Source organism: Magnolia sinica, chromosome 5, assembly GCF_029962835.1.
Source record: "Magnolia sinica isolate HGM2019 chromosome 5, MsV1, whole genome shotgun sequence".
NCBI lineage: Eukaryota > Viridiplantae > Streptophyta > Magnoliopsida > Magnoliales > Magnoliaceae > Magnolia > Magnolia sinica.
Genome location: NC_080577.1, coordinates 299,434 through 323,720, shown reverse-complemented (window position 1 = coordinate 323,720; position 24,287 = coordinate 299,434). Strand labels below are relative to the sequence as shown.

Below are 24,287 nucleotides of genomic sequence, written 5' to 3'. Positions count from 1 at the left end.
AACGATGCAATAATTACCTGGTAAGTAATTATTATTTATTTACCAGGTAATTGCCTCTTCCCTCAAAAATCAAACAGGCCCTTAAGTTCACTCACTTTGCGATCACTTTTAATCACTTTAGGACCAAGAAGTGAGTGAAATTCATCGCGAAGTGAGTTAAACTGCCCTAGAAGTGAGTAAAAATCATCGTGAACTGAGTGGCATAGATCCCTGCAATTGAGAACTTTGAAAATATGACCGATAAGTTGGTTATATTCGAGCTAGTACAACGGTGAATTTCCTACTACTTGGTCAAATCCACCTTATACATGTGAATACTAAACAAGTTATATCATTGTGTTTGTTTTTAGAAAATGTGTTCGATAATGATCCTATGCTCGTATGGTGGGGAGTTAGTAAGCAAAAACAATCGATACATGTACACGAGTGGAGACTTGAAAACTACTGTTGTGGTTGTTGACGCTACATATGATGAGCTTCTATCGAAAATATACAGGATTGCGAAGAGTAGACCTGAGGATTATAATATTAGGTTGAAAGCATCGTATCCTTGCACAAACGAATCAGTCCCTCCGACTGTAATTGAAGATGATGAAGATGTGAGAATGTTCTTGGCAGCACAGTTAAAGCATTCGGATCACTACATCCCTTTATTCATCGAGACAATGCAGCGCGTTAATGAGGCAATACTCAAAGACCCGGTGGCTTACAGTGATTTCGAACATGACGCCCTAACTATAGGAAGTTTGGGTGAGGAACATATATCGAAATATGAATATATGGCATTACCTTCACAAGTTCCTCTAAGCAACACTCCAGTACCCGAGTCGGCTCAAACATCAAGCTTTATGACAAGTTAAGTGAGGGCGTCGACTGACGTGAAGCTCATAAGTAAATATACGACATCACCTTCATTTACAAGAGTAGATTTTCCATCAACATCCAACGCCAGAAATGTAAGTGGAAGCGACATTCCATTGCCCGAGCAGGCTCGAACATCGGACTTCACCACCGGCCTTCCCATTTTACCTTTCGAGGATACTGGTTTCACCAATGCAGACCTGTCATTGTATTCATATCCACTTGATGACCTGATTGATATAGCCATTGGCCAAACATTTAAGGACAAAAGCCAGTGTAAGTATGTGTTGAGCCAATTTGTAATTCGCAACAACTTTCAATACAGGGTATTGTATTCCACATCCAAGAAATTCACCACGGCGTGTATGGAAGATAAGTGTGATTGGAGGGTACACGCATCTAGAGTGAATGATGCAGGAATTTTCAAGATTAAGACTTACACGTCTATACATACATGTGGAATGTCATGGACGAAGAGTGATCATCGGCAAGCAACCAGTAAGCTAGCCAGTGAACTGACTGTCAATTGCATTGAGCAACGGCTGAGATTAAGGCCGGAGGACATTATATTGGCAATGCAAGAGAAGTGTAATATTCTTATTAACTATAAGAAGGCATGGCGCGCTAAAGAAATTACAATCAATCATGTAATGGGGTCTTATGAAGACTCTTACAAAGAACTCTCGATGTACTTGCATGAGTTGAGGATGGCGAACCCGGGGACAATGACTGTCTTGCTTATGGATCCACAAACAAGGAGGCTCGAGAGATGTTTTGTTGCACTCGGACAGTGCATTAAAAGTTTTCAAACATGTCTGCAAAGGGTCTTGGCCGTTGACGGGACGCATCTAAAAGGTATGTAAATGGGTGTTCTGTTCGTTGTTATGGCTTTGGATGACAACAATTATATTTTTTCAGTCGCTTGGGTATCAGAGAATCAGAGAACAGCAGCAGTTGAAATTGGTTTCTTACCTACCTCAGTGGTTCGTTAGGGAATTTACTTGGTCTTGTGATCATATCAGACCGGCATAAAGGTTTAATAAAAGAAGTTCCCCAGGTCTTCCAAGTAGCAACCCATAGCTACTGCGCCTACCATATATACCGAAACTTGGTCGACACGTTCAAAAACAAGTTGTTAGAAATCTACTACTGACAAGCTGTAAAGACTTGAAGGAGGGTTGAGTTCGAAAAGTTAATGCATGATATCGAACTTGTCAACCCCTCGGTATATGCATGGTTAAGGGAAATAGGGTATGAAAAGTGGGCATCATCGTACTTCCTACGAAAAAGATTTAATTTAGTCATTACAAACATATCTGAGTGTGTTAATGCTCTATTTAAATAAGCACGAGAATATCCCGTGACTATGCTGATAGAGGCAGTAAGAATGAAAATTCAAGAGATGTTCTATAAGAGAAGAGAATTAGCATCATCATTCGTTGGACCGTTGACACCGTGGGCCGAGAAACAATTAAAAGATCTCATACTTAAGGCACGAGATGTTCGTTGCCATGTAATTTCTTTGGATGAATACTATATTATGGGATAGTACAATGATATTGTCAAGCTCGGTGAGTTTTCATGTACATGTCGCGAGTTTGAAGTAAAAGGATTCCCTTGTTTTCATGTTCTTTTAACATGTATAAACTACAACCTTCCTTATTATTCGTACTGCTCCCCGTTGTACACGGCGAGGAATTATCAGATCACGTATGAAGATTCCGTGTACCCAGTACGGGACAAGAGCTAATAAGAAATTTCATTAGGATTCAAGGAGTATTGTGCAAGTATGAAGCCACCACTACAAAGGAGGGCAGCTGGAAGACCGAACAAGGCACAAATCCTTTCCCGTGGAGAGGAACGAACAACAAAAAAATACAGACATTGCAAACAAACAGGGCATAATCATCGAAGTCGCAAATTTTCAATACCTTCGGAATAATGTAATTTGTAGTGCATTTTTTGTAATACGACTGTGAATGTTATATATTGAATGCATTTCTTACTTTTTTTAAAATTGTGAATTTCTTACCACTACAATTCAAATTTCCAATAAGACATTCACTTCACGGTCAATTCTATGCATTTCACGGTCAATTCCCTGACTTCACGGTCAATTCCATGCATTCCACGGTCAATTTCATGCGATTCCCCCTCACTTCATGGTTAATTCCGTATATTTCACAATCAATTCCCTTCACTTCACGATCAATTCCATGCATTTCACGGTTAATTCCCTTCACTTCACGGTCAATCCAATTCATTTCATGGTCAATCCCCCTTCACTTCATGGTCAATTCGATGCATTTCATGGTCAATCCCCTTCACTTCACGGTCAATTCCATGCATTTCACGGTCAATTCCCTTCACTTTACGGTCAATTCCATGCATTTCACGGTCAATTCAGTCACTTCTCAATAAGACAGTGAAGGGAATTGTCTTGGAATTCGCCGGAGTTGCATATGGTCCACATTCAACTATAAAAACTCATCAACTATTTGGGTAATGCTTTCCAGCTGGAGAAAGTCCTGGAACCAATGTTCGAAGTATCAGTATCACTACAAGTTTTGCTGGCTAGGGATACAAAAACAATATCGATATCATCATGGGAACTTCCCATGAGGTCGGGTTGCGTGGGCCCCATCGTGATGTGTGTCGAACATGAACACCGTGCATTTGATGGGTCCCCTTTAGGTTATGGGATATCCCAAATATTAGCCATATACGAAACTTAGGTGGGCCATACTACTATGCGAAGACATGCCTAAAACATATAAAAGCACTTGGTAGGGCCCACATGAGTTTTGGATGCGACTAAAACTTGTTCAGACCCCTCATCCAATTGGGACACGCAATTAATTGGTTGGATTTGTGAACCACATCTCGGTGGGCCTAATAAATGATTATGAATGTTTTAATGGGAGGGTAACCCCTCTCAACTGTTGTATGTGTTGTGGGCCACCCAAATCATGGATTGAGTAGATTTTTAAGCCTGTGGCGCACCATGGAATGATGCATCTGACTGATGGAGTAGATGTTCGACACACATCACAGTGGGGCCCAAACAGCTTGACCTCATGGGAAGTTCCCATGAGGTCGACCTCATAGTACAATGTCCATATATATATATATATATATATATATATATATATATATATATATAACCCCATTGATTGCTGGGAGTGGGTGCTTTGAAGAGTCACTTGACTTATTGTCAAAAGATAGATCTGTATTTTAATTTGATTTAATTAGGAGCAATATTGGTGTAATTTAATTGCAGCATCAACCTAACTAATTTGGCCAATAACCTTTCACACCACCTTGCTCAACTATTGTCTTAACTACCACTAGAGAACTGTCATGTTGTGTAATTGTACACATAGTTGTTAGTTGTTACATGGGTACAATAACATAGAACGGTTAACATAGAGCAAACCATTGATCGAGCCTCGTTTCTTAATTATGACAAGCTACGATTTAAGTTATGGTTTGGATCATAATTTGACTTTGGGCTAATATAGGATTGATAAAAATTTAAAATTGACAAAGTCCTCTACTACTCAGTGCTTTGATGTGAATGTACGAAGTGCAACACAAGAATATGCTTTATGTTTCTCCATTACCTTATAAACATGGAATTCAAATAGTTCCTGGAAGAGGGTGCTTTGAAGATGTAGTTAATTGATGGCAAAAAGCACTTATATCTTTTGATTTAAATTAAGAGTATTGTTAAAATTTAATTTTAGTGGTTAACTAACTTGATTAATCCATTTTTCAAATCACTCATTCTTATTGTGATCTTCATTAATTGTTACCGGGAACTTACCACATTGTCTAACTATATACATAACTACCATATGAGTACCAAATCACCTGTAGCCTGAATCCTACATGGAGCAAAACCATATTCCCTCTCTACTAGTTATTCCCTCTCTACTAATTCAAATAGTTCCCGGAAGAGGGTGCTTTGAAGATGTAGTTAATTGATGGCAAGAAGCACTTATATCTTTTGATTTAAATTAAGAGTATTGTTATAATTTAATTTTAGTGGTTAACTAACTTGATTAATCCATTTTTCAAACAACTCATTCTTATTGTGATCTTCATTAATTGTTACCGGGAAATTACCACATTGTCTAACTATATACATAACTACCATATGAGTACCAAATCACCTGTAGCTTGAATCCTACATGGTGCAAAACCATATTCCCTCTCTACTAGTTATTAATCCTTTAAACATTTTTCGTGAAGAATACTTTTAAGATATAGATTTTTTAAAAAGAGAAATCATAAGATTTGTAGCGCCAATAGCCATCATTGTGACTACTTCTGACAGCTTGAGAAGAGAAATCATGAGATTTACAAGGCAAATCAACATCTAGGGATAGTAACCAACTTCTTGTTGTTCGGTGCCTTCGCTCATTGTTGAAAAAATATTATTTGGTTAAATCAAATAATGTATTTTTAAAATTTAAATTAAAACTTCAGAAAAAAAAGTTTCCCTCCAAAAATTTTTGAACAAAAAAATTTATGAAAAAAGTGAATTCCACTTTATCCCACGTTGCTTGGATATGGAAAATTTGATGGTTTTATAAATGGTTTTGAGAATAACTTGGGAAAAGAGGGAGAGAGATTGGGTTACGTGTTCCAATGCGCATACACGCACAGGTGTAGTGAGGTGGTGTGCCTGTGGAGGCACTAGTGACACACTTTTCACTTCATGAATACCATCTTATATAAGTTTATGGAAACGGTCAAATCCGTTTGTTACTGAGAATGGCTAGAAACTGACATTGATTAATGCCAGTGATATGAAAACAATCAAATGGTCTGAAACGTCTAGATTAAATGAGCCAATGGTCATAAATGTTTTTGTAATGTTATAATATTTAATGGCCTCAGGTGCAACAGTCCATTCTCTCTATCTATATAAACTGGATCCTTGAGTTTGATTACTTATGGATTTTGCCATAGACAATGACTGTGTTAGCCGAGTTCCTAAGGTGGTCCCATGATTGCTGCATGCACGACCAAACAAGTTTGTCATATCTTGTAAGCAATCTAGCAGTACCCTGTCAATGATCTCTAATCCAAGAGGAGATGGGGAAAATTATGCTTTAAGGACAACGTATCTAATAAGTGTGGCCTTATTTGAAACAAATTTTCTCAATTATTTTTCAATATCCAAATTCTTTATTTTCATAATTTTACCAACATTTTTAAAGCGAGATTTTCGACATGAATTCTGAAAGCGTTGCATCAATCAAGCTAATGAACCATGACCTAAATAGGCTTGATCGATTTAGTGGCACCAACTTCGCCAGATGGCACGACAAGTTGAAGTTCATTCTCACCGCTCTAAAGATCTACTACATTTTGGACATGAACCTGCCACCACTTCCAAATGTGACTTACAAGGGTTATGCATAACAGATCGTTGCAAGATTCAAGTGACAAAAAGACGAGTTGTTGTGTTATGGTCATATCGTAAACACCTTATCCGACCATCCATATGACTTGTACACTGGAATAACCTTGGCCAAAGAATTTTGAAATGAACTGGAATTCAAGCACAATGTTGAAAAGGAAGGAACAAATAAAATCTTAATTGCTAGGTACTTCGACTTCACAATAGTAGGCAATAAGTTTCTATTGGCACATATCCAAGAATTGCAACTGATCATAAATAAGATAAAACTATTAAAAATTGATATAGCTGAATCCTTCTAAGTTGGGGCCATAATAGCTAAACTGCCTCCAATCTGGAAAGATTACATGAACAGGTTACTGCATACATTTTAAAAGTCTACCTTGAACAAATTTGAAGACATATTCGAATTGAGGAAGAATATCGCAACTGAGACAAAAAAAAATGATGCCTATAGTGCGTTCTTATCCAAGATGAATGTAGTAGAAAAACCATCAAAGAACAATAATAATCCGGAGAAGAATGAATCCCTAAAACCTAATAAATATAACAAAAAATTCAAAAAGTCCCAAAAGAATAAGAACATAAAATCCAAATAGGGCGTCTGGCGCATGGCATTATATGAGATTAGGTGGGATGGAATTACATCTGGTCTCATGCAAAGTCCATTCGACGTTTGGGGAGTACATAAAGGGTTGGAATTAGGTGGGATGGAATTGCATTTGGTCCCATGCTGAATTTCCGTGGATTTTGAAATCCGCCACACACGTGAGCCCCACATTGATGCATGTGTTTTATCAATGTCGTCCATCCATAGACACCATTTACATATAACATTCTAGTAATATACATGTATGAGTGACCGACATCCATTGCGAATTTGGTTCATTGATTACAATTCCATGGTTCACCAAATAGGATTTTCCTTACTCTAGTGTTTTTCCCATAGCAAGATTTTTATCCCAAACATGAGGATTGGATGACTCAAATACCATTGTATTTTCCAGACATGCAATCATCGTGCAATACTGGTATTAATCTCATATAATACAATTCCATATAATTTAATCTCACGGACTAAACAAGCTCAAAGGGTCTTGCTATGTCTATGGAAAGACCAGAGTCTATAGAGAATGCGGGAGGCTTAAGAAAAGAGGCTAGTGTAGTATAAGATGGCATAGTCCCAATTATCACCGAAGTGAATATGGTTAAAGGAAAAGTCCCCAGTTTGTGGTAGGGTACAACTGCCATAGTACATGTGTGCTATAACAAATTTACCTTTAAGATCCGTGAAGACACGACCAATGATTAAGAGTTTCAAATGGGGAACGAAGGCCGGTCAAAGGTTGTCAACAAAGGAACCGTGGAACTTGTGTTTACCCCTGTAAAGAAGGTAATCATGACCAACGTGCTACATTGCCCAAACATGAGAAGGACCTTAGTTTTATGAATTTTTTTGGGAAAACCAATGATTATGGTAGTATATGAATCCGACAAGTTGATATTATACATGAATGATTTTTTTTTTGGAAAAGGTATGCTTGTAATGGGACGATCAAACCCTTGCTTAATGAAAATAATTCTTTTGTTTATGTGGTTGAGTCTGTATCCTTGTGGCATTGTACATTAGCACGTGTAGGCTATAATACCATGAGACTCATGGCTAAAAGTGGATTAATCTTGTATAGTGAAAGTAAGAATGATAAATTAACATGTGCATACAGTATAAGATGACTAAGAAATCATTCCCTACTATTAATGGATTATCTAAAGTATTAAACCTATTGCACACTCAGATATGTGAGCTAAATAGCATCCATACATCATATTCACATCGACCAAATGAATATAAATACATCATTCATGAATGATGACCTCGACGAGAAAGTATATATAGAGCAACCAGAAGGGTTTGTTCCACCAGAAAATGAAAATAAAGTGTGTAGGCTCATCAAGTCAATGTATAGATTAAAACAAGCACCTAAATAGTTGCATGAAAATTTCAATTCAAATGTGTCATCTTATGATTTTCATAATGTAGCTGATAAGTGCATTTACTCTAAGGTCCATGGTGATTGCATTATTATTATATGTTTATATGTTAACGACATGCTAATTATCAATAATGCAATGAAATGTGTAGCTAAAACGAAGGGGTTTATCTCTTCCAATTTTAAAATAAAGGATCTTAGATAAGTGAATATCATCCTATGTATCAAAGTTAAAAACATAACGGGAGTTATGCGCTGCGTCGGTCTCATTACATTGATAAAATACATAATAAGTTTAACCGCTTAAAATTTAAAGAGGCAAATACCTCATTTGATATAAGTATCAAGTTCGAATAAATAATAATTACACAACTTTAATATGTTGGTGATATAAGCAGTCTTATGTATGCTATACAATGCACATGACTGGATAAAACATACGCTGTGAGTAAATTAAGCAGGTTTACTAGTACTTCCAGCACAAAACATTAGAACGCTATTGGTAGAGTTCTTGTTACCTCAAAGCGACCAAATAACTAGGGCTATAATATATACATAGAATTTTCGATCGTATTTGAATAACATATCGATGCAAGTTGGATATTGAGTGCATGGGATAATAAGTCCATAAAAGGGTGATTGTTCATCTGATGAGGTGCAATTGTTTCTTAAAGATCCAAGAAATAGACACGTAGAAAACACTCGATGTTGGAATATGAGTTTATAGCTTTGATTGCAACAGACAAAAAGACTGAGTGGCAAAGGGATCATATACTATAGATCTTGTTATGTGCGAAGCTTATACCCGCTATTTCACTTCATTGTGATGGTGAGGCCACTATAGTAAAACCTACAACTACACACATAATGCAATGTCCATACACATAAGTCTGAGACATAACCATGTAAGGCAGTCGATTCAAGATTGAATCATTGTGATTTCATATGTGAAGTCAAAAAATAACTTAGCTGATCCTTTTACTAAACTTCCAATAAGAGAGATAGTAAGAACATTATCCAGAATGATGTGGTTAAAACTCTCCACTCAAAGTTTCACAAGTGATGAAAACCTAACATAACATTAAAAAACCTATAAGTTTAGGTTAAATGGATAAGAACAAGTCACTGATAAATAAAAAGTTTCAGAAAAATAAAAATAAAAATAAGATGATCTTATCTAGGACGAATAATGTTTTTCATTATAAATAACTTAGTTGATCATTTCACTAAACCTATAATAAAAGAGATGGTAAGGGCATTATCCAGAGGGATGTGGTTAAAACTCTCCATTCAAAGTTCCACAAGTAATGGAAACCCAACATTACATTAGAAAACCTTTAAGTTCAAATTAAATTGATAAGGACAAGTAACTGATAAGTAAAAAGTTTTGGAGAAACAAAAGTAATAAGATGACCTCATCCAGGATGAATCGCTTGTGTAGGTGCACGTGCACAAGCGATGACATGTGCAGTGTAGCTATAGAGACACTAGTGGCGCCAATGACCCACTTTACACTTCGCACATGCGCTTATATAAAAGTTTTGAAACGATTAGATTTGTCCATTTCAGAACGACTAGAAATTGAGCTTGGTCAATGCCAACGGTTCGAAAACCGCCAGCCATCTAATGATTTAAACGGGTAGATCTTTAATCCAACGGTCTGAAACATCTGGGTTAAATGAGTCAGTGGTCATAAATAGTTTTGCAATTTTATGATATTTGATAGCCTTAGGTGCAATGATCCATTCCTTATATCTATATAAACCGGACCCCTACGGGTTTAGAGCATAATAAATCCAATCGATCTCCTTTGCAAGAACACAGAATCTTTCTCATATTCTTTTAAATAAGTTAGTAACATTCTGTGTATTCAAACTCACTAAGTTCTGAGTCTGATTATCCACTAAGTCTACCAAATACATTAACTACATTAGCCGAGTCCCCAAGGCGATCTATTCGTGATTGTTGTACACATGACTAAATAAGACTTGTTGTATCCTGGAAGCAATTCGCCGACAACTCATGGTCCATTTCTAATATAAAATGAGGGGTGAACTACACTTTAAGGATATCGTATTAGATACATGTTTTAGCTTAATTAGAAATATATATATTTTTAATTTATTTTTCAGCATTCAAATTCTTTACTCTTGAAATATTTATCAACACTTAATCATACCATAGTGGCATTTAATTTTAGACTTTGGCCCATATGCTGCATTTTAATTTCATTTTAGACTTTAGGCCACGGGCTGCATTTTGATTTATGTGCCTGTGCTAGTTCCTTTTTGTCTAAGCCCACGCCCCTTTGCTTTCCTTAGGTTTTGGTCTCGTTGATTGTGATAGGGCTAAGGCCCATCTCTCTCGCTTTGCTCGGCCTTGATTTCTGTTGATTATGACTGGGCTTGGCTTCTCGCTGCTGGTAAAAAACTTTTAAGCTTATTTTCTTTTTTTGAAAAGCGGTGCTGTTTTTTAGACTCGCATGACGAAAATATGTTTCAGGCCTCACAGGGGGGAAATGCCCAACACCCCGTGGATCCATCACCTAACAAAAAATACTCCATGGAAATGCTGATTCGTGCTCCCGCAGGACATATATTTCAGATCCAGCACATCCATCAATACTTTTCCTTTCACTTTTGCTTTTAAACAGTGCTTTTTTAAGGCTCTTACATGGTGCTTGGATGCCATATCCATCACATGACAAAAATATTCCTCATGCTGATGGATGCACAAACATCTCAGATCCAACATATACATCAAACTGGGGCGTGCTGTGGTCCACTTGAGATTCGGATCTTCTTCATTTTTGGGTTAATTTCCTAAAACGAGAGGTCAAAGCGGATGGACGGCTCGGATATAAAATATATGCATCACGTTGGGCCCCACAGCACCCAACACATGGCAACACCACCTGACTGATTCGCCTCCGCACGGGTTGTGGGTTTTTATACAGCACGGTCTCTCCTCGCCAACTGCGCATCATTTCTTCCCAAATTTTTATATTGGTATGCGGAATGACTCTTTCCCCCCTCTACTCCGCTGAGACTCGCTTCTCCTTGTAAACTCTTGGCTGGTTCTTTGTTTGAGAGAGAGAGAGAGACAGTCTTGGCTGGTTCTTCGTTTGAGAGAGAGAGAGAGAGAGAGAGAGAGAGAGAGAGAGATGCGATGCCAGCCGGTGGCGTGCCTTTGGTACGGAGGTAGCCCACACCTCCATCATCATAGGATAACTGCTCGCGCTGTCTTGAATCAGCCGCCCACCCTTTACACGGGCGGATCCGATGGCTCCATCATCTGGTGGAACCTCAACCCCCCTCACAATCGGGTAGGTCATTCTTCCTCCCTCTCGTTTTCTCTTCTTTCTTCCTAAGTCAATGAATATCCACCTTATTTATTTAATTAATTTTAATTTCCATGGACATTGTCAAATCGGAATCCATTGATATTTTATGCACTTGCCACCGTCCGTCCATCCTTCATCGTTACATTTGATTACTAACATCCGAACCATAAACTTTGACAGGAAATTTGGCCAATGGCAATGCTGTGTGGTCATGCCACTCCCATAGTAGGTCTAGAAATTTGCATCCCGATCATTAGCCATGGACAGAAAGAGAGCTCAAGTAATGTAAGCTCGACCTCATCTGGTTCTGCTGCACTAATGAGTGCTTGTACTGATGGTGTGTTATGCATTTGGAGCAGAGGTAGCGGCCATTGTAGGCGTAGAAGAAAATTGCCTCCATGGGTAGGTACCCCATCTCTCCTGTCATCCTTGCCTTTGTCCAGGCGATATGTTTGCATTGCTTGCAATTTTTCTGATGCTATGCAAGCATCAAACTCCGGTTCAGTTGAAACTGCCGAGATTGTGAACCCTGGCTACCTTCAAAATGAGACTGCAACTGACAAAGAAGCACATTTCAGAAGGACCTCAAAATGTTCTATTGTCATTGTCGATTCATGCACCCTCAATATTGTCCAGACTATCTTCCACGGGAGCTTGACCATTGGGTCATTGAAATTCATGGCTGTAGTTCCATCTTTTGAGGACATGAAAAAACAGTCAGTGATCATGACAGATGCACTTGGACAGGTAGAATCAATTGCAATACTGGAGCCTGATCCAAATGGCGAAGCTGGGAGTGGTCTGCAGAGAAGCTCTTCATACATGGGAAGAACATCTGTTGAGGCTGACAGTTTGCAGCATGATGGGGTACAGGCAGTATCAGTTTCAGCTAATGGAAAGCTATTGGCTCTTGTATTTAAGACTCACTGCACATTTATGTCAAGGACCAGTGAGACTGCTATTTGCGAAATCTCCTTAGCTGATGGTTTGCTTTGCAATGAAGGCCCTCTTACTCCGGCGTGCCCAATTGGGGGCATGTTTCTTCAGAGTGGCTGTAGTGACAATGCATTGGATGCAGATGAAGGATCTGTAGAACAGTTTGCTGTATGGAGTGACACGGGTGCTGCTATCGTGTATAAGATATCGGTTTCTGGTGTCACGTTTGATGTTGAGCCTTGTTGTGAAATCCCTGCTGCTGTTGCTGCTCCACACTCTGTGAAAATGCTAATTAGTTACTGTCAGTTGAATGATTATCTTCTTCGTATAGAATCATTATGTTTTGAAGTGCATGCTTCAACATCGTGGCAACCTCGTGTCTCAATATGGCTAGTGCATCAGCCTCTGATGGCGCAGATTGTTAGCAATGGGCAGTTAGGTATAAAGAAAAGCGACAATTCTGGTGATCCTTGCTCCTGCATCATGGTCGGGGAAGGTAGTTTTCTTGGTGATTGGGTTGGGACATCCTGTTCTCTTTCTGAAACTGAGGCTGTCAGGCAGAACGCATGCCTAAAAGCAACTGAAGGGGAGACTGATAAAAGTTCTCACCAAAACTGTGTTGCAAGTCCTACAAACTTTGGCAATGGTCTTCTGTTGAAAGGACAGATTGTGTCATCTTCACTGGTGCTTTCGGAAGATTTTTATGCTCCATATGCTGTAGTCTATGGCTTCTATAATGGTGAAATACAAGTAGTTCGATTTGAGATGTTTCATCAGGAACCAAATTTCATTGATGGAAGTTTTCATCATAACATCGATCCATGTATATCTGAACAATCTCTTTTGGGACACACGGGTGCTGTGCTTTGCTTGGCAGCACACCATATGGTTGCAACCTCGAGTGAACAACATTTCAAACGGGCGTTAGTATCAGGAAGCTCTGATTGCACGATTCGTATATGGGATATGGATGTCGGTAGCCTTGTTTCAGTAATGCACCACCATGTGGCTCCAATCAGGCAAATTATTCTTCCACTGCCCTGGACGGACTGTCCTTGGAGTAATTGTTTTCTCTCTGTTGGGGAGGATTCTTGTGTGGCTCTTGTTTCACTTGAGACTTTACGGGTAGAAAGAATGTTTCCTGGACATCCAAGCTATCCAACAATGGTTGTATGGGACAGCAGGAGAGGTTACATAGCGTGTTTGTGCAGGAGTTTCTCTGCTTCGTCTGGTGCAATTAATGCTCTATACCTCTGGGATGTTAAGACAGGTGCTCGAGAGCGCACCCTTCGTGGTAATGCTTCTCATTCAATGTTTGATCATTTCTGCAGAGGTATCAATGTAAATTCAGTGACCGACAACATACTGGGTGGCACTACTTCGGCATCCTCATTGCTCCTTTCTGTAACTGAAGATACAAGTGTTGCACAATCGCATATTACAGATCTTGACAAGGGGATCACTAAGTCGCTTGCAGCAGGCAACACTCAGCAAAGAATAATGGACTTCCATGGTTCTGATGGTTCTCCAGCACATGATACTAAAGGAAAGTTACCGATTTCAAAAACAGCTCATGAGTTTACTTCTCATGCAGCTGATCATAGTTCTATAGAGCAAGCTCCATCACTTCCACTCCAACACCAGAAGCATCTTATCAAATGCTCCTGCCCTTATCCCGGAATTGCCACCCTGAAATTCAATCTCTCATCTTTGATGTATCCATGTCAAAGGCATAAAGAGTCTGTAGGGAATGGTGGCAAGCAAGAGATTGTTCTTGTCTCAGAGAAGCAGCTGGAGAAAACAAATTCAAATGATAGTTGCGATATGGAAGGGATTGCAAGTCATCCCATAGAAGAACATACATGGGTCAGATCACTTGAAGGATGTTTACTTCGCTTCAGCTTATCTTTTCTACATTTGTGGAATGTTGACCAGGAGCTAGACAAATATCTGACTGATGAAATGAATGTATGCAAACCAGAAAGCTTTGTTGTAGCTTCTGGTTTGCAAGGTGATAAAGGCTCTTTGACAGTAGCTTTCCCTGGTCTGAGAGCTACACTTGAGGTATTTTAAGAAACTGTTAATTGTCAGGGCATGTGTTTTGAGTCTTCTCCGTAAACCCTAAGACTTTCTCTTAACATTTCAGCTTTGGAGGTCTTCATCTGAGTTTTGTACAATGCAATCATTGGCAATGGTTTCCCTTGCCCAACGCATGATTAGCTTGTCTCGTTCCACTTCAGCAGCTAGCAGGTGCAATTTTTTTTTTTTTACTTTCCTGTTTTTTCACTGTTTAATTGTAAGAAGATTAGATCAACTGTGCATGTTCATGATTGCATCTATTAGCCACATCTTCTCTCAGACGGAAGGAGATATGTCACCCATGGTACAACAACTATGCAGGACATAGAAAGACTTTCTACGTGATTTTTTTTAATACTTATTTCTTATTATTCTTCTTATTATTTTTTAAGAATTAACAACATTATTGAAAGAGGAGCACACGGCTTATGTTTACATAGATTACACACTAGCTAAGATTGACCCATCATTTGGTTCAAAATCCTTTAAGCAAGAAATCCACCCAATTACATTCATTTTTACCCTTATATATACATCTCCCTCTGATTTGCTTGTGACTTGGAAGTGATGTGCATTCGTCTCCCTCTATATGCCCCATATTGCCACCTTCATCATTAGCTTCCACCTCTCTCTCTCTCTCTCTCTCTCTCTCTCTCTCTCTCTCTTCTTGTGCTATGGCTGGGCCATGCCAAAAGGAAGCCTGTGATTGAGCTCTGCATCATCCAAGGTGACCGGAAAAATGCAATGAATCCATCCCACAATTTCGAGACAAAGGGGCATGGAAGAATAAGTGATCTACCGTCTCGACCGCTTTCGTACATAATGCACAACAATTTGGGATGATCATTGCCCTCTTCTGAAGATTATCAATTGTTAGAATCTCGTTCCTCGCCACCTACCATATAAACGCTGCCACTTTCGGAGGGGCATCGCTAGACCAAATGAATGATAGTCTCCTGCTCTCCTCATTCAGATTAGGCTCACCAAGTGAATCATAGAAGGAATGAACTGAAAAGTCTCCTGATCTCTCCAATGCCATTGAGTGTTTTGCTCCCATATGCCATTTGTGACGATGAAGCCACTCTGAGAGCCTCGAGTATGCCTCTCATCTGACTGATTCTTGCGACACAATGGGGTCCATACATGATACAACGGAGTGATTTGAAAAGGATACGCACCCATCTATGGTCACCTCCAAGTTCTCAACAACTCTAGCTATTAGTGGAAATTCCATGCTAAGTGGAATCTCTCCTAATCAAATAACCTCCAGAATCAGATTCTTCTCCCATCTCCCCATGTAAATCAGTTGCTAGCCTTGCACTTATGACTTATCCATCACTGATGTGACTCCCTTCCACTCCCCCGATGCCCTATATAGTGATGACCTCTTGACCTACCACCCACCATCCTAAAAGTCATATTTGTTTCCTATTACTTCCTGCCATAGACTTCCTTTCTCCAATTTGAATCACTATATCCATTTGCCAAGGAGAGCTTCGTTTATCTTATGATTCTTACCCATTCTTCGAATTTCCACAACCCATATGGCTTACATGCCTTTTCCCATTTTAAACGGTGGAATTTTTGCTTCACCTCTGCTCCTTGCCAATGAAGTTTCTTCTTAACTGTTCCAATCCTTCGATCACGAAGGCCGAACACTTGAAAAGAGACATGTAGTACACAGGTAAATATGACATTGCCGCCTTTATTATTATTATTATTAATTTTTTTTTTGAAGATTAGACGGAATTTTATTGAAGGCTCGCCAACAAAAGCTGGCATGAAAAGAATACAAAGAGTAAAAAAGAAAAGAAAGACATCATCCCTGGGGCTTAAACAGAGTGCTCCACTAAGAAATAAATACCGAGACGTTGGCCATCATTGTCTCAATTGAAAGGGACATGTTTTGAAAACACCGTCTATTCCTCTAAGCCCAAGTCGCCCACCACACCTCTGGAAGGGAGATGTTCCATTGGGCTCCATCTTTAATATGGAAACCTCCTCTATGCTAGGCCCATAGAAGATCCCCAGCATTGTTGGGCATGGTCTATGAAGGGTTGAAGGAAGAGAGAATATGCGACCAAAACTTGGATGTAAAAGGGCATGATATGAATAGGTGATCAATAGTCTCCTCATCTTGTTTGCAAAGATAACATTTATTAGGAATGATCAACACTCGCTTTTGGAGATTATCTATCATGAGAACTTTCTTTCTTCCCACAAGCCATGTGAACGCCGCCACTTTAGGAGGGATGGCATAGTGCCAAAAGTGGAAAGAATGCCCCATTCTTCCTCCTGTATCTTGGGGCTAGATCATCTTATAGAATGAGCTCACTGAGAACCGGCTAGAATTGCTGGCATTCCAAATCATCTCATCCCTACCAGTTGATGAAGAAATAAGATGAAGCAAGTCGAAATGGCGAAGAAGCTCCTCCACCTCGTGATCTAGCAAGTCCCTTCGGCATGGAGGGGTCCAACAAACGTTTGAATTGTTCTTGAAAAAACACTATGCTGCTGTAATGTTTGGACTAGGAGCATGACAAGCTAGGTTGGGAAAGACTTGATCTAGTGGAACTGCACCACACCACACATCGGCCCAAAATCTGACTCGAGTTCTACCGCCAATAGAGAATGCCATGCCTTTCTTGAAAGCAAGCTTAAGAGACATGATCGACCTCCAAGTATTAGAGGCCTTATATAAGGGGGATTCCTTAAGTTTCCATCCCCCCACCTGGAACCCATATTTGGAAGCAATCACCTTCCTACAAAAGCGACCTTCCTCCATGCTAAACTGCCAAAGCCATTTCCCCAGAAGAGCGTAGTTCATGCTTTTGATGTCCCTCGATCCGGCCCCTCCCTTGTTCAACTGTTTACAAACTTCCTCCCATCTTAAGAGATGGAATTTGTTGGCAACTTCAACGCGTTTCCAAAAGAAAACCCTCCTAAGCTTGTCTAGTCTCTTCCGAACAGACGACGAACACTTGAATAGAGACATGAAATAAAGCGGCATGTTAGAAAATGCAGATTTGAGAAGAGTTAACCTTCTTCCCATGGAAAGATGGCGACTCTTCAAACCACTTTGATAAGATCCCCTCAATTCTCTCAATTGCCTTATTCATTAAATGAGTAGGAGGCTTCCCAACACATAGGGGGAGCCGCAAATAAGAGGAGGGAAGGGATCCCGCCTTGTAGCCAAGGACCGAAGCAAATTCTGAAATTTCATCTTTGGAAATGTGAATGCCCATTGTCTCGCTATTTCCCAAATTACCTTTCAGCTCGAGAACTACCTTGAAGCACACTATAATTTTGCGTAAGTTATCTACCATGTGTGAGTCCGCGTCACAAAAAAATAATAGTATCATCTACAAATTGGAGGTGGGAGATAGACACCTGTATGTTGGGAACACTAAATCCTCTTATAAGATTCGATTCCTGACCCCTTGCAAGCATTCAACTAGAAGCTTCTGCCACTAATAGGAATAGGAATGGAGAGAGAGGGTCTCCTTTGCAGAGGTCCCTTGAGGGTTCGAAGAAGCCTTTGAGCGTGCCATTTATGAGCATCGAGTAGGCCACCGAGTGGATACAAATATGAACCCATTTCTCCACTTCTCTCCACAACCCATCCTTTTCAACAAATAATCTATGAATTCCCATTCTACGTGATTGTAGGCTTTCTCAATATCTAATTTGCAAATAATATCCGACCTCTTTTCTTTATATCTTGAATCAAGGCATTTGTGAGCGAGGAGGGCACTATCCAAAAATTGACGACCACGAACAAAAGCTCCTTGATTTTTTGAAATTATGCCGTCAATAACTTCACAAAAGCGTGAGGCTAGGATTTTGCCAATAATCTTATACGGGCTTTCAATAAGGCTGATCGCGCAGTAGTCTTTGATATTTTCAACCCCTTTTATTTTGGGAATAATGGCTATAAAGGACGCACCATAAGCTGAAGGAAGGCTGCTGTTGAGGAAGAATTCCTTGACAAGGCTTATAACATTTCTGCTCACTGCATTCCAGAAGACTTGAACAAATGCCATGGGAAACCCATCTGGCCCCGGGGCCTTGTTGTGGCCTAGTGCATCCACGGCCTCCTTAACTTCGTCCGGTATCTGACATTTGAAAGAGCTGGCTGATTCCTTAAAGAGGTTGGCAAAGGGAAGGACGTCCAGCTGTGGACAGAGCCATGGATCCTTAGAGAGAAGTTTCTCATAAAAGAAGACTATAGCTTTACACACCTGGGATTTTTCTTCAAACCTTTTGCTGTCAACTGATATTGCAGTTATCTTGTTATTCATGGCTCTAGCAGAGGCTATTTTGTGAAAGAAGCTTGTATACCTATCACCCTCCTTAAGCCAAATAGCCCGGGAACGTCGTCTCCACTTGATTTCGTCTTCCTTTAGACGTTTGGAGCATTCCTGCAACAACAGCTCACTACGCTTTATCTTGTCCTCTTCTGAGAGTAACTGACCTTCCTCACTTATATCAAGGGCATGGATTTCTTCAATGATAGAGGAAAACTTAACCTCCCTTTGTCCATAGACTTCCTTGCGCCAAACATTGAGCTTGCCTCTTAGGAGTTTCAGCTTAGAGTGGAGCAATACCTCAAGCTGACCAGGGGACTTAAAGGACCGCTACCAAGTCTCCACAAGGCCATGAAAACCATCCACCTCAAGCTAGGATAGCTCGAATCTAAAAGGCTTTGGGCCCCAACTGCCATTTCAAAGTGAAGAAGAATTGGTCTGTGGTTTGATGCAGTTCTAGGCAACCCTTTCAGCTGAATGAGGGGAAATCTGTTGATCCACTCAGAAGACACCATGAATCTGTCTAGGTGGGACATAAATCTTATGGCCATTGGACCAAGTAAAAACAACACCTTGCATAGGGACATCAACCATTTCAAACCTCTGAACCCACTCTGCAAACTGCCTCGTGCTTAGGGTTAAATGAGACCCCGAAGATTTCTCGTGTATAAATCTTGTAACGTTGAAGTCACCTCCAACACACCAAGGAAGGGACCACTTTGAGGGAATGCACTGAAGTTCCTCCCAAAATCTGGATCTAGCAGTAGCCTTGCAAGGCCCATAAATTGCTATGAAGAGCCATTCATAACCTGAGGACACTTCAGATAATACCACTGTAATTGAAAATTCACCGCACCAGCTTTATACTTTTCTCCATATTGACATATTCTAGGCCACCAAGATACCACCTGCTGATCCGTCAACATTCAAAGATACAAAATCCTTAGTCTGAATATCACAAATTTCATCCAGAATGTTCCTGCTGAAAGATGCCAACTTCGTTTCCTGAATTGTAATAATCCGTGCCTTTGACCCTCTACATATATTTTTAACTCAGATCCTCTTTTCTCTGCTTCCTAGGCCCCTCAAATTCTAGCTTAGAATATTCATCGTGATGCCGATTGTGCTCGTCTACCCTTGCCTCCCTATCTAACTCTAGTCACGAAGTTAGCCAATATCTCCAAACGAGTCAGTTCCCTTTGGACCTTTGGAATTTTCCGAATAGGTCTCCTTGCCACCTCCCTTCCCTGTTGCTCTATGGATTGAACAAGAGCCACTGCATCTTCATCAGAAGCCTGGTAAGACATGCCAAGTTTTCTTCCCACCCTGTCTATGATGTCTTTGGTCCAAACTATCTCGTCCTCTGACATAATTGTTTAGGTAAGCACTGTATCTTGAGGTTTGTATTGATCAAGATTCTACTCTTGACCCTCTTCTACCATCCGTTGAACACTCCCTGCAAACGCTTGGAAGTCGCCCCCATTGCAAGTAGCCCGCATGTATGCTGTAATCTGCAGAGGGGACACATCCAAAGTCTCCAAGAATACCCCCTTCTCAATGAAAGGGAGACCTTCTGATTGGATATTAATATCTACAAAAGGGAGACCTGACTGTATATTAATATCTACAAAAGGAAGACCTTCTAACTGGTTATTAATGTCTACCAAGGCTAACTCATCAAGTCCATCTTCGTTAATCGGAGTTTGAAAGTGAAAATCTGTTTTTGAAGGCATCATATCTTGCTTATCCTAGGCTGCAATTTGAGAACAAGAACTGATCTTGTAATGCACTTGACTGTTCGTGGCTTCTTCCAGATTGTCTTCTAGGCAAAGGGTTTTAGATATGGGAGAACCCACTTTGTCTCTTAGCAGCACAACCCTCGGACCAACTATGGTATAACGGACTATTGCCCTAGACGCATGACTAATAGGATTGCCTACTACCAGCTTAGTGGAGGACTCGTTCACACACAGAGAGATAAGCTCGTGTAAAGCATACGTTTCGTCCGATTGCTGTCTAGGGGTAGCTATTTTAAACCTGTCCCAACCTGGACATGTGGAGTTTTGAGGCTCTTCACATGCTTTAGACTCTTCAAGAGTGTGAGAGTATTTGAATGCAGTGACCACGTGGCTCTTTACAACACCTGTCGTTTTGGGATAGAGAGGCAACTGCTTGCAATTAAAGGAGCTTCCACTTGTCGCCTCTCCACAGCCTTGAATCAAGGCTTGGTTCTGGGCCTTGTAGGGAACCTCAACGTGGTTCTTTGAGAATGCGACACATGCTTCCGAGTCTCTCGTTTGTAATCGAGCTTGGTCTCAAACTGTCATTACACAACTTCTATCGCACCGAACCTCTGTATTTAGGTCTAGAGAAAAAAATCTCCGCAGCAAATTGTGGTGATCCTTCCCCATGTTATGGCTCTTTTGTTGCCACATCACCTTCAGAGGAGTATGGGACTATTCCTCCACCTGCATCACACCAGACCATGCCAACTTCTCCAGCGCTCATCAATTGTCCTTCCAACTCCTGCAGATGAATAGCGTTCATCCATCTTGTAAGCTCACCTTTTTGTGCTCCTCAGGAGGCTAGAGAGAGTAATCCTTCTTCCCGGCCTTCGTCTCCGGTTGGAACTTGAGATTGTTTCTCTTCATGGCTCTTCCATTCCTCACCCCATCGACCGGGGAATCCCCGTGCAACTTCTTTTACTATTATGAGTTGGAGACTTACCTTTCCGACCTTAATCTTGATCAGCTTCGGAGTCTGGAAAGCATTTTTGGTCATGATATAGATCCTTGCGGCACTAACATCCTCACACTTCTCCAGGCCTTTGTCTTTGGCAAGAAGAATGCCTAAACAACTATCGATGGCTTGGAACACTTGTTCCAAAGCTCGAGGGGATGCCACAGAGGAGAATCTATCCATCAATGGTTCTGAACATAGAACAATTTTCCCACCTACTGACTTGGCGAATAGGGCCATCTTTGAATAAGGCTCCTGCTATGAGAATCTCTTCTACTTTAGATTCCTCCTTCAAAGATATCCATATCTCAAGCTCGTTAAGGGCCCTTAACTTGTAATCCCATCATCCATTTTGCAACACGCCTTCAACCAAGATCTTATTTGAGAGAGCATAGCTCCATTCTTTGTCAGAACCACCACTGACTTCTAAAGGGAAGGCCAAGCCTCCTTGATGATGGAAGGGTGAACATGAACAACTGGCCCAATGTCAGATATCTCTCTCCAACTTCGTGCTATAGTCTGATTGTTGATTGGGGTCGGTGACTTCTCCTTGTTGCTATTAACTTGGGGTTGAGAGCAGTTTCCGTAAACGATAACTTCCTTGAAAGATTCACTTAAGCTCCCCGGTGGTCCTTGTAATGGGGGAAGCCCATTACTGAAGGGATCCTCCCCCATCGATGGAACTTGATTTGAAGACGTCCTTTGTGTTGATGCTGGGCTGTAGCTTTTCCTCGAGCTGACCTCTCACCCTTCTTCTTTTGAGCTGCTGCTTTGTTGACGATGCCTGGTGCGAACTTTGCTCTTTGGACCAGCATTTTTCCTTCCACCGAAGTTTTCACCATTGTGAAGATTCACCACTTGTTCGAGCTCTCCCTCTGATCTCATCTGAACGAAGGCGAAACCTCGAAGGATTCCTAATCCCTGAGCCCTCGGTAAGACAACATCCATTACATCTCCTGCTCGGTCGAAGACCCTGGCGAAGTTAATGGCTAACCATCTGTCTGGGTATCCTTTTACGAACAAGGTTGGGAGTTCGGCAATAGGGCTAGCATCCTTTTCCCCATTATTTGAACGTTTCCTGTTTCGAACTTCAATCCATTTGCCATCTTCATCGTCTTCCTCACAGATGCCCTTCCCTTTATCAACACCCTGATGCTGAGAGCAACCCACATCTGCAGTCTTGGTTCTTCCGCCATTACAACCTTCGATTCTAAGCTGGTCATGTTGAACCGTAGCCGCTTTTTGTCAATAAGCTGGCCGATAATTATCTCTGCGTCCTTCTCTCATTCTGCCTGAATTAGTCTGCCCCCTAGAGGGAGGTATCTTCCTTTCCATGTTGACACCTTTCTCTCTATTCTTTTGATGACCTTGTCCCATAGGTGTTTTGCCGGTTTACTCATGCATAGTGGATGTCTTAGATACCCTGGAAGGGAGAGAGCGGGCTCCACACCTGAAAATTATTGCCAGAGTTTCTACTTCATCATATGTTGTGTGCACTCCAAACAATTCGCTTTTGCTATATTAACCTTTAGACCTGATACCACCTCGAAACATTTCACCATCTTCCTCAGATTATCCACCATATTAGATTTAGCCTTACAAAATAAAATAGTGTTATCTGCATATTGAAGATGGGATATTGGTGGCACTCCAACTCCCACTTTAAAAAGCTTCTAGTTAACCTCACTTCCTAACCTTTATCTAACATCTTACTCAATGCTTCCACTACCACAACGAACAAGAAGGGGGAGAGTGGATCGCCTTGTCTCAAACGTCTTACCATCTTTAAGAAGCCTTTTGGTGATCTGTTTGCTAACACTGAATACCCTGTCAATGTTAAAAAATAAAATAAAATAAAGGAAAAAACCTTGCCAAGCTTATGCATTTTTTTGATCCAGCTTCTTTATTTTTGCCAGCAACCTAATCCTTCCAGCATGTAGTCTAGGAATCCACAATCTACGTGGTTGAATGCTTTCTCAGTATCTAGCTTGCAACTGATTCCTTTCTTTCCTTCCTTGTGCTTCTAGTCAAAGCATTCATGCACGATCAGGGCACCGTTTAAAATTTTGCTTCCCCAGACAAATGCTTCTTGTGTTTCCGATCTGACTTTATGCAGAGCCACTCGAAATCATGCAACAAGAATCTGTGCTAGTATTTTATACAACCCTCCATTCAATTTGATCACTCGGTAGTCCCAAAGAGTCTCTGCCCCTTCTTTCATTGGGATAAGAGGAGTGAATGAGGCCCCTAACTATGGGGAAAGGCGGCCTCTCCTCCAAAATTCAGAAACAAAACTGTACAGATCCCCCTTAAGTAATTCCTAAAATGTTTGGAAAAAAGCTAAGGGGAATCCATCAGGGTCCAGAGCTTTATCCCCAGCTATTAAGTCCACTGCTGCTTGTAACTTGTCCATCAATGTTGGCTTCTCCAAGCTTTTTGCATCCAACTGCAATAGTTGACTAAATGCTAGTTGATCCAACTGAGGCCTCTTCCATCCTTCATCCGATAGTTAGATTTTCATAAAATTTTGTTACAGCATTGCACACTTGTGCTTTATCGTCTATCCTTCTACCATCCATCAACACACTATGGATCGCGTC

General features: G+C 40.6%; 1 protein-coding gene across 7 annotated transcripts in view; it reads left to right on the top strand.

Moving 5' to 3' along the window:
* The first annotated feature begins 11,248 nt into the window (after positions 1-11,248).
* LOC131245027 (uncharacterized) overlaps positions 11,249-24,287 on the top strand; it is a 53,564-nt gene continuing 40,525 nt past the window's right edge. For 6 of the 7 annotated variants that reach the window (XM_058244188.1, XM_058244189.1, XM_058244187.1 and 3 more), the window contains exons 1-3: positions 11,249-11,608; positions 11,807-14,626; positions 14,709-14,812. In XM_058244188.1, the coding sequence (XP_058100171.1) occupies positions 11,447-11,608; positions 11,807-14,626; positions 14,709-14,812 (3,086 nt within the window). In that variant the 5' untranslated portion in view covers positions 11,249-11,446. The remainder of the gene's footprint in view (positions 11,609-11,806; positions 14,627-14,708; positions 14,813-24,287) is intronic. The other variant, XM_058244190.1, reaches the window with a different exon arrangement.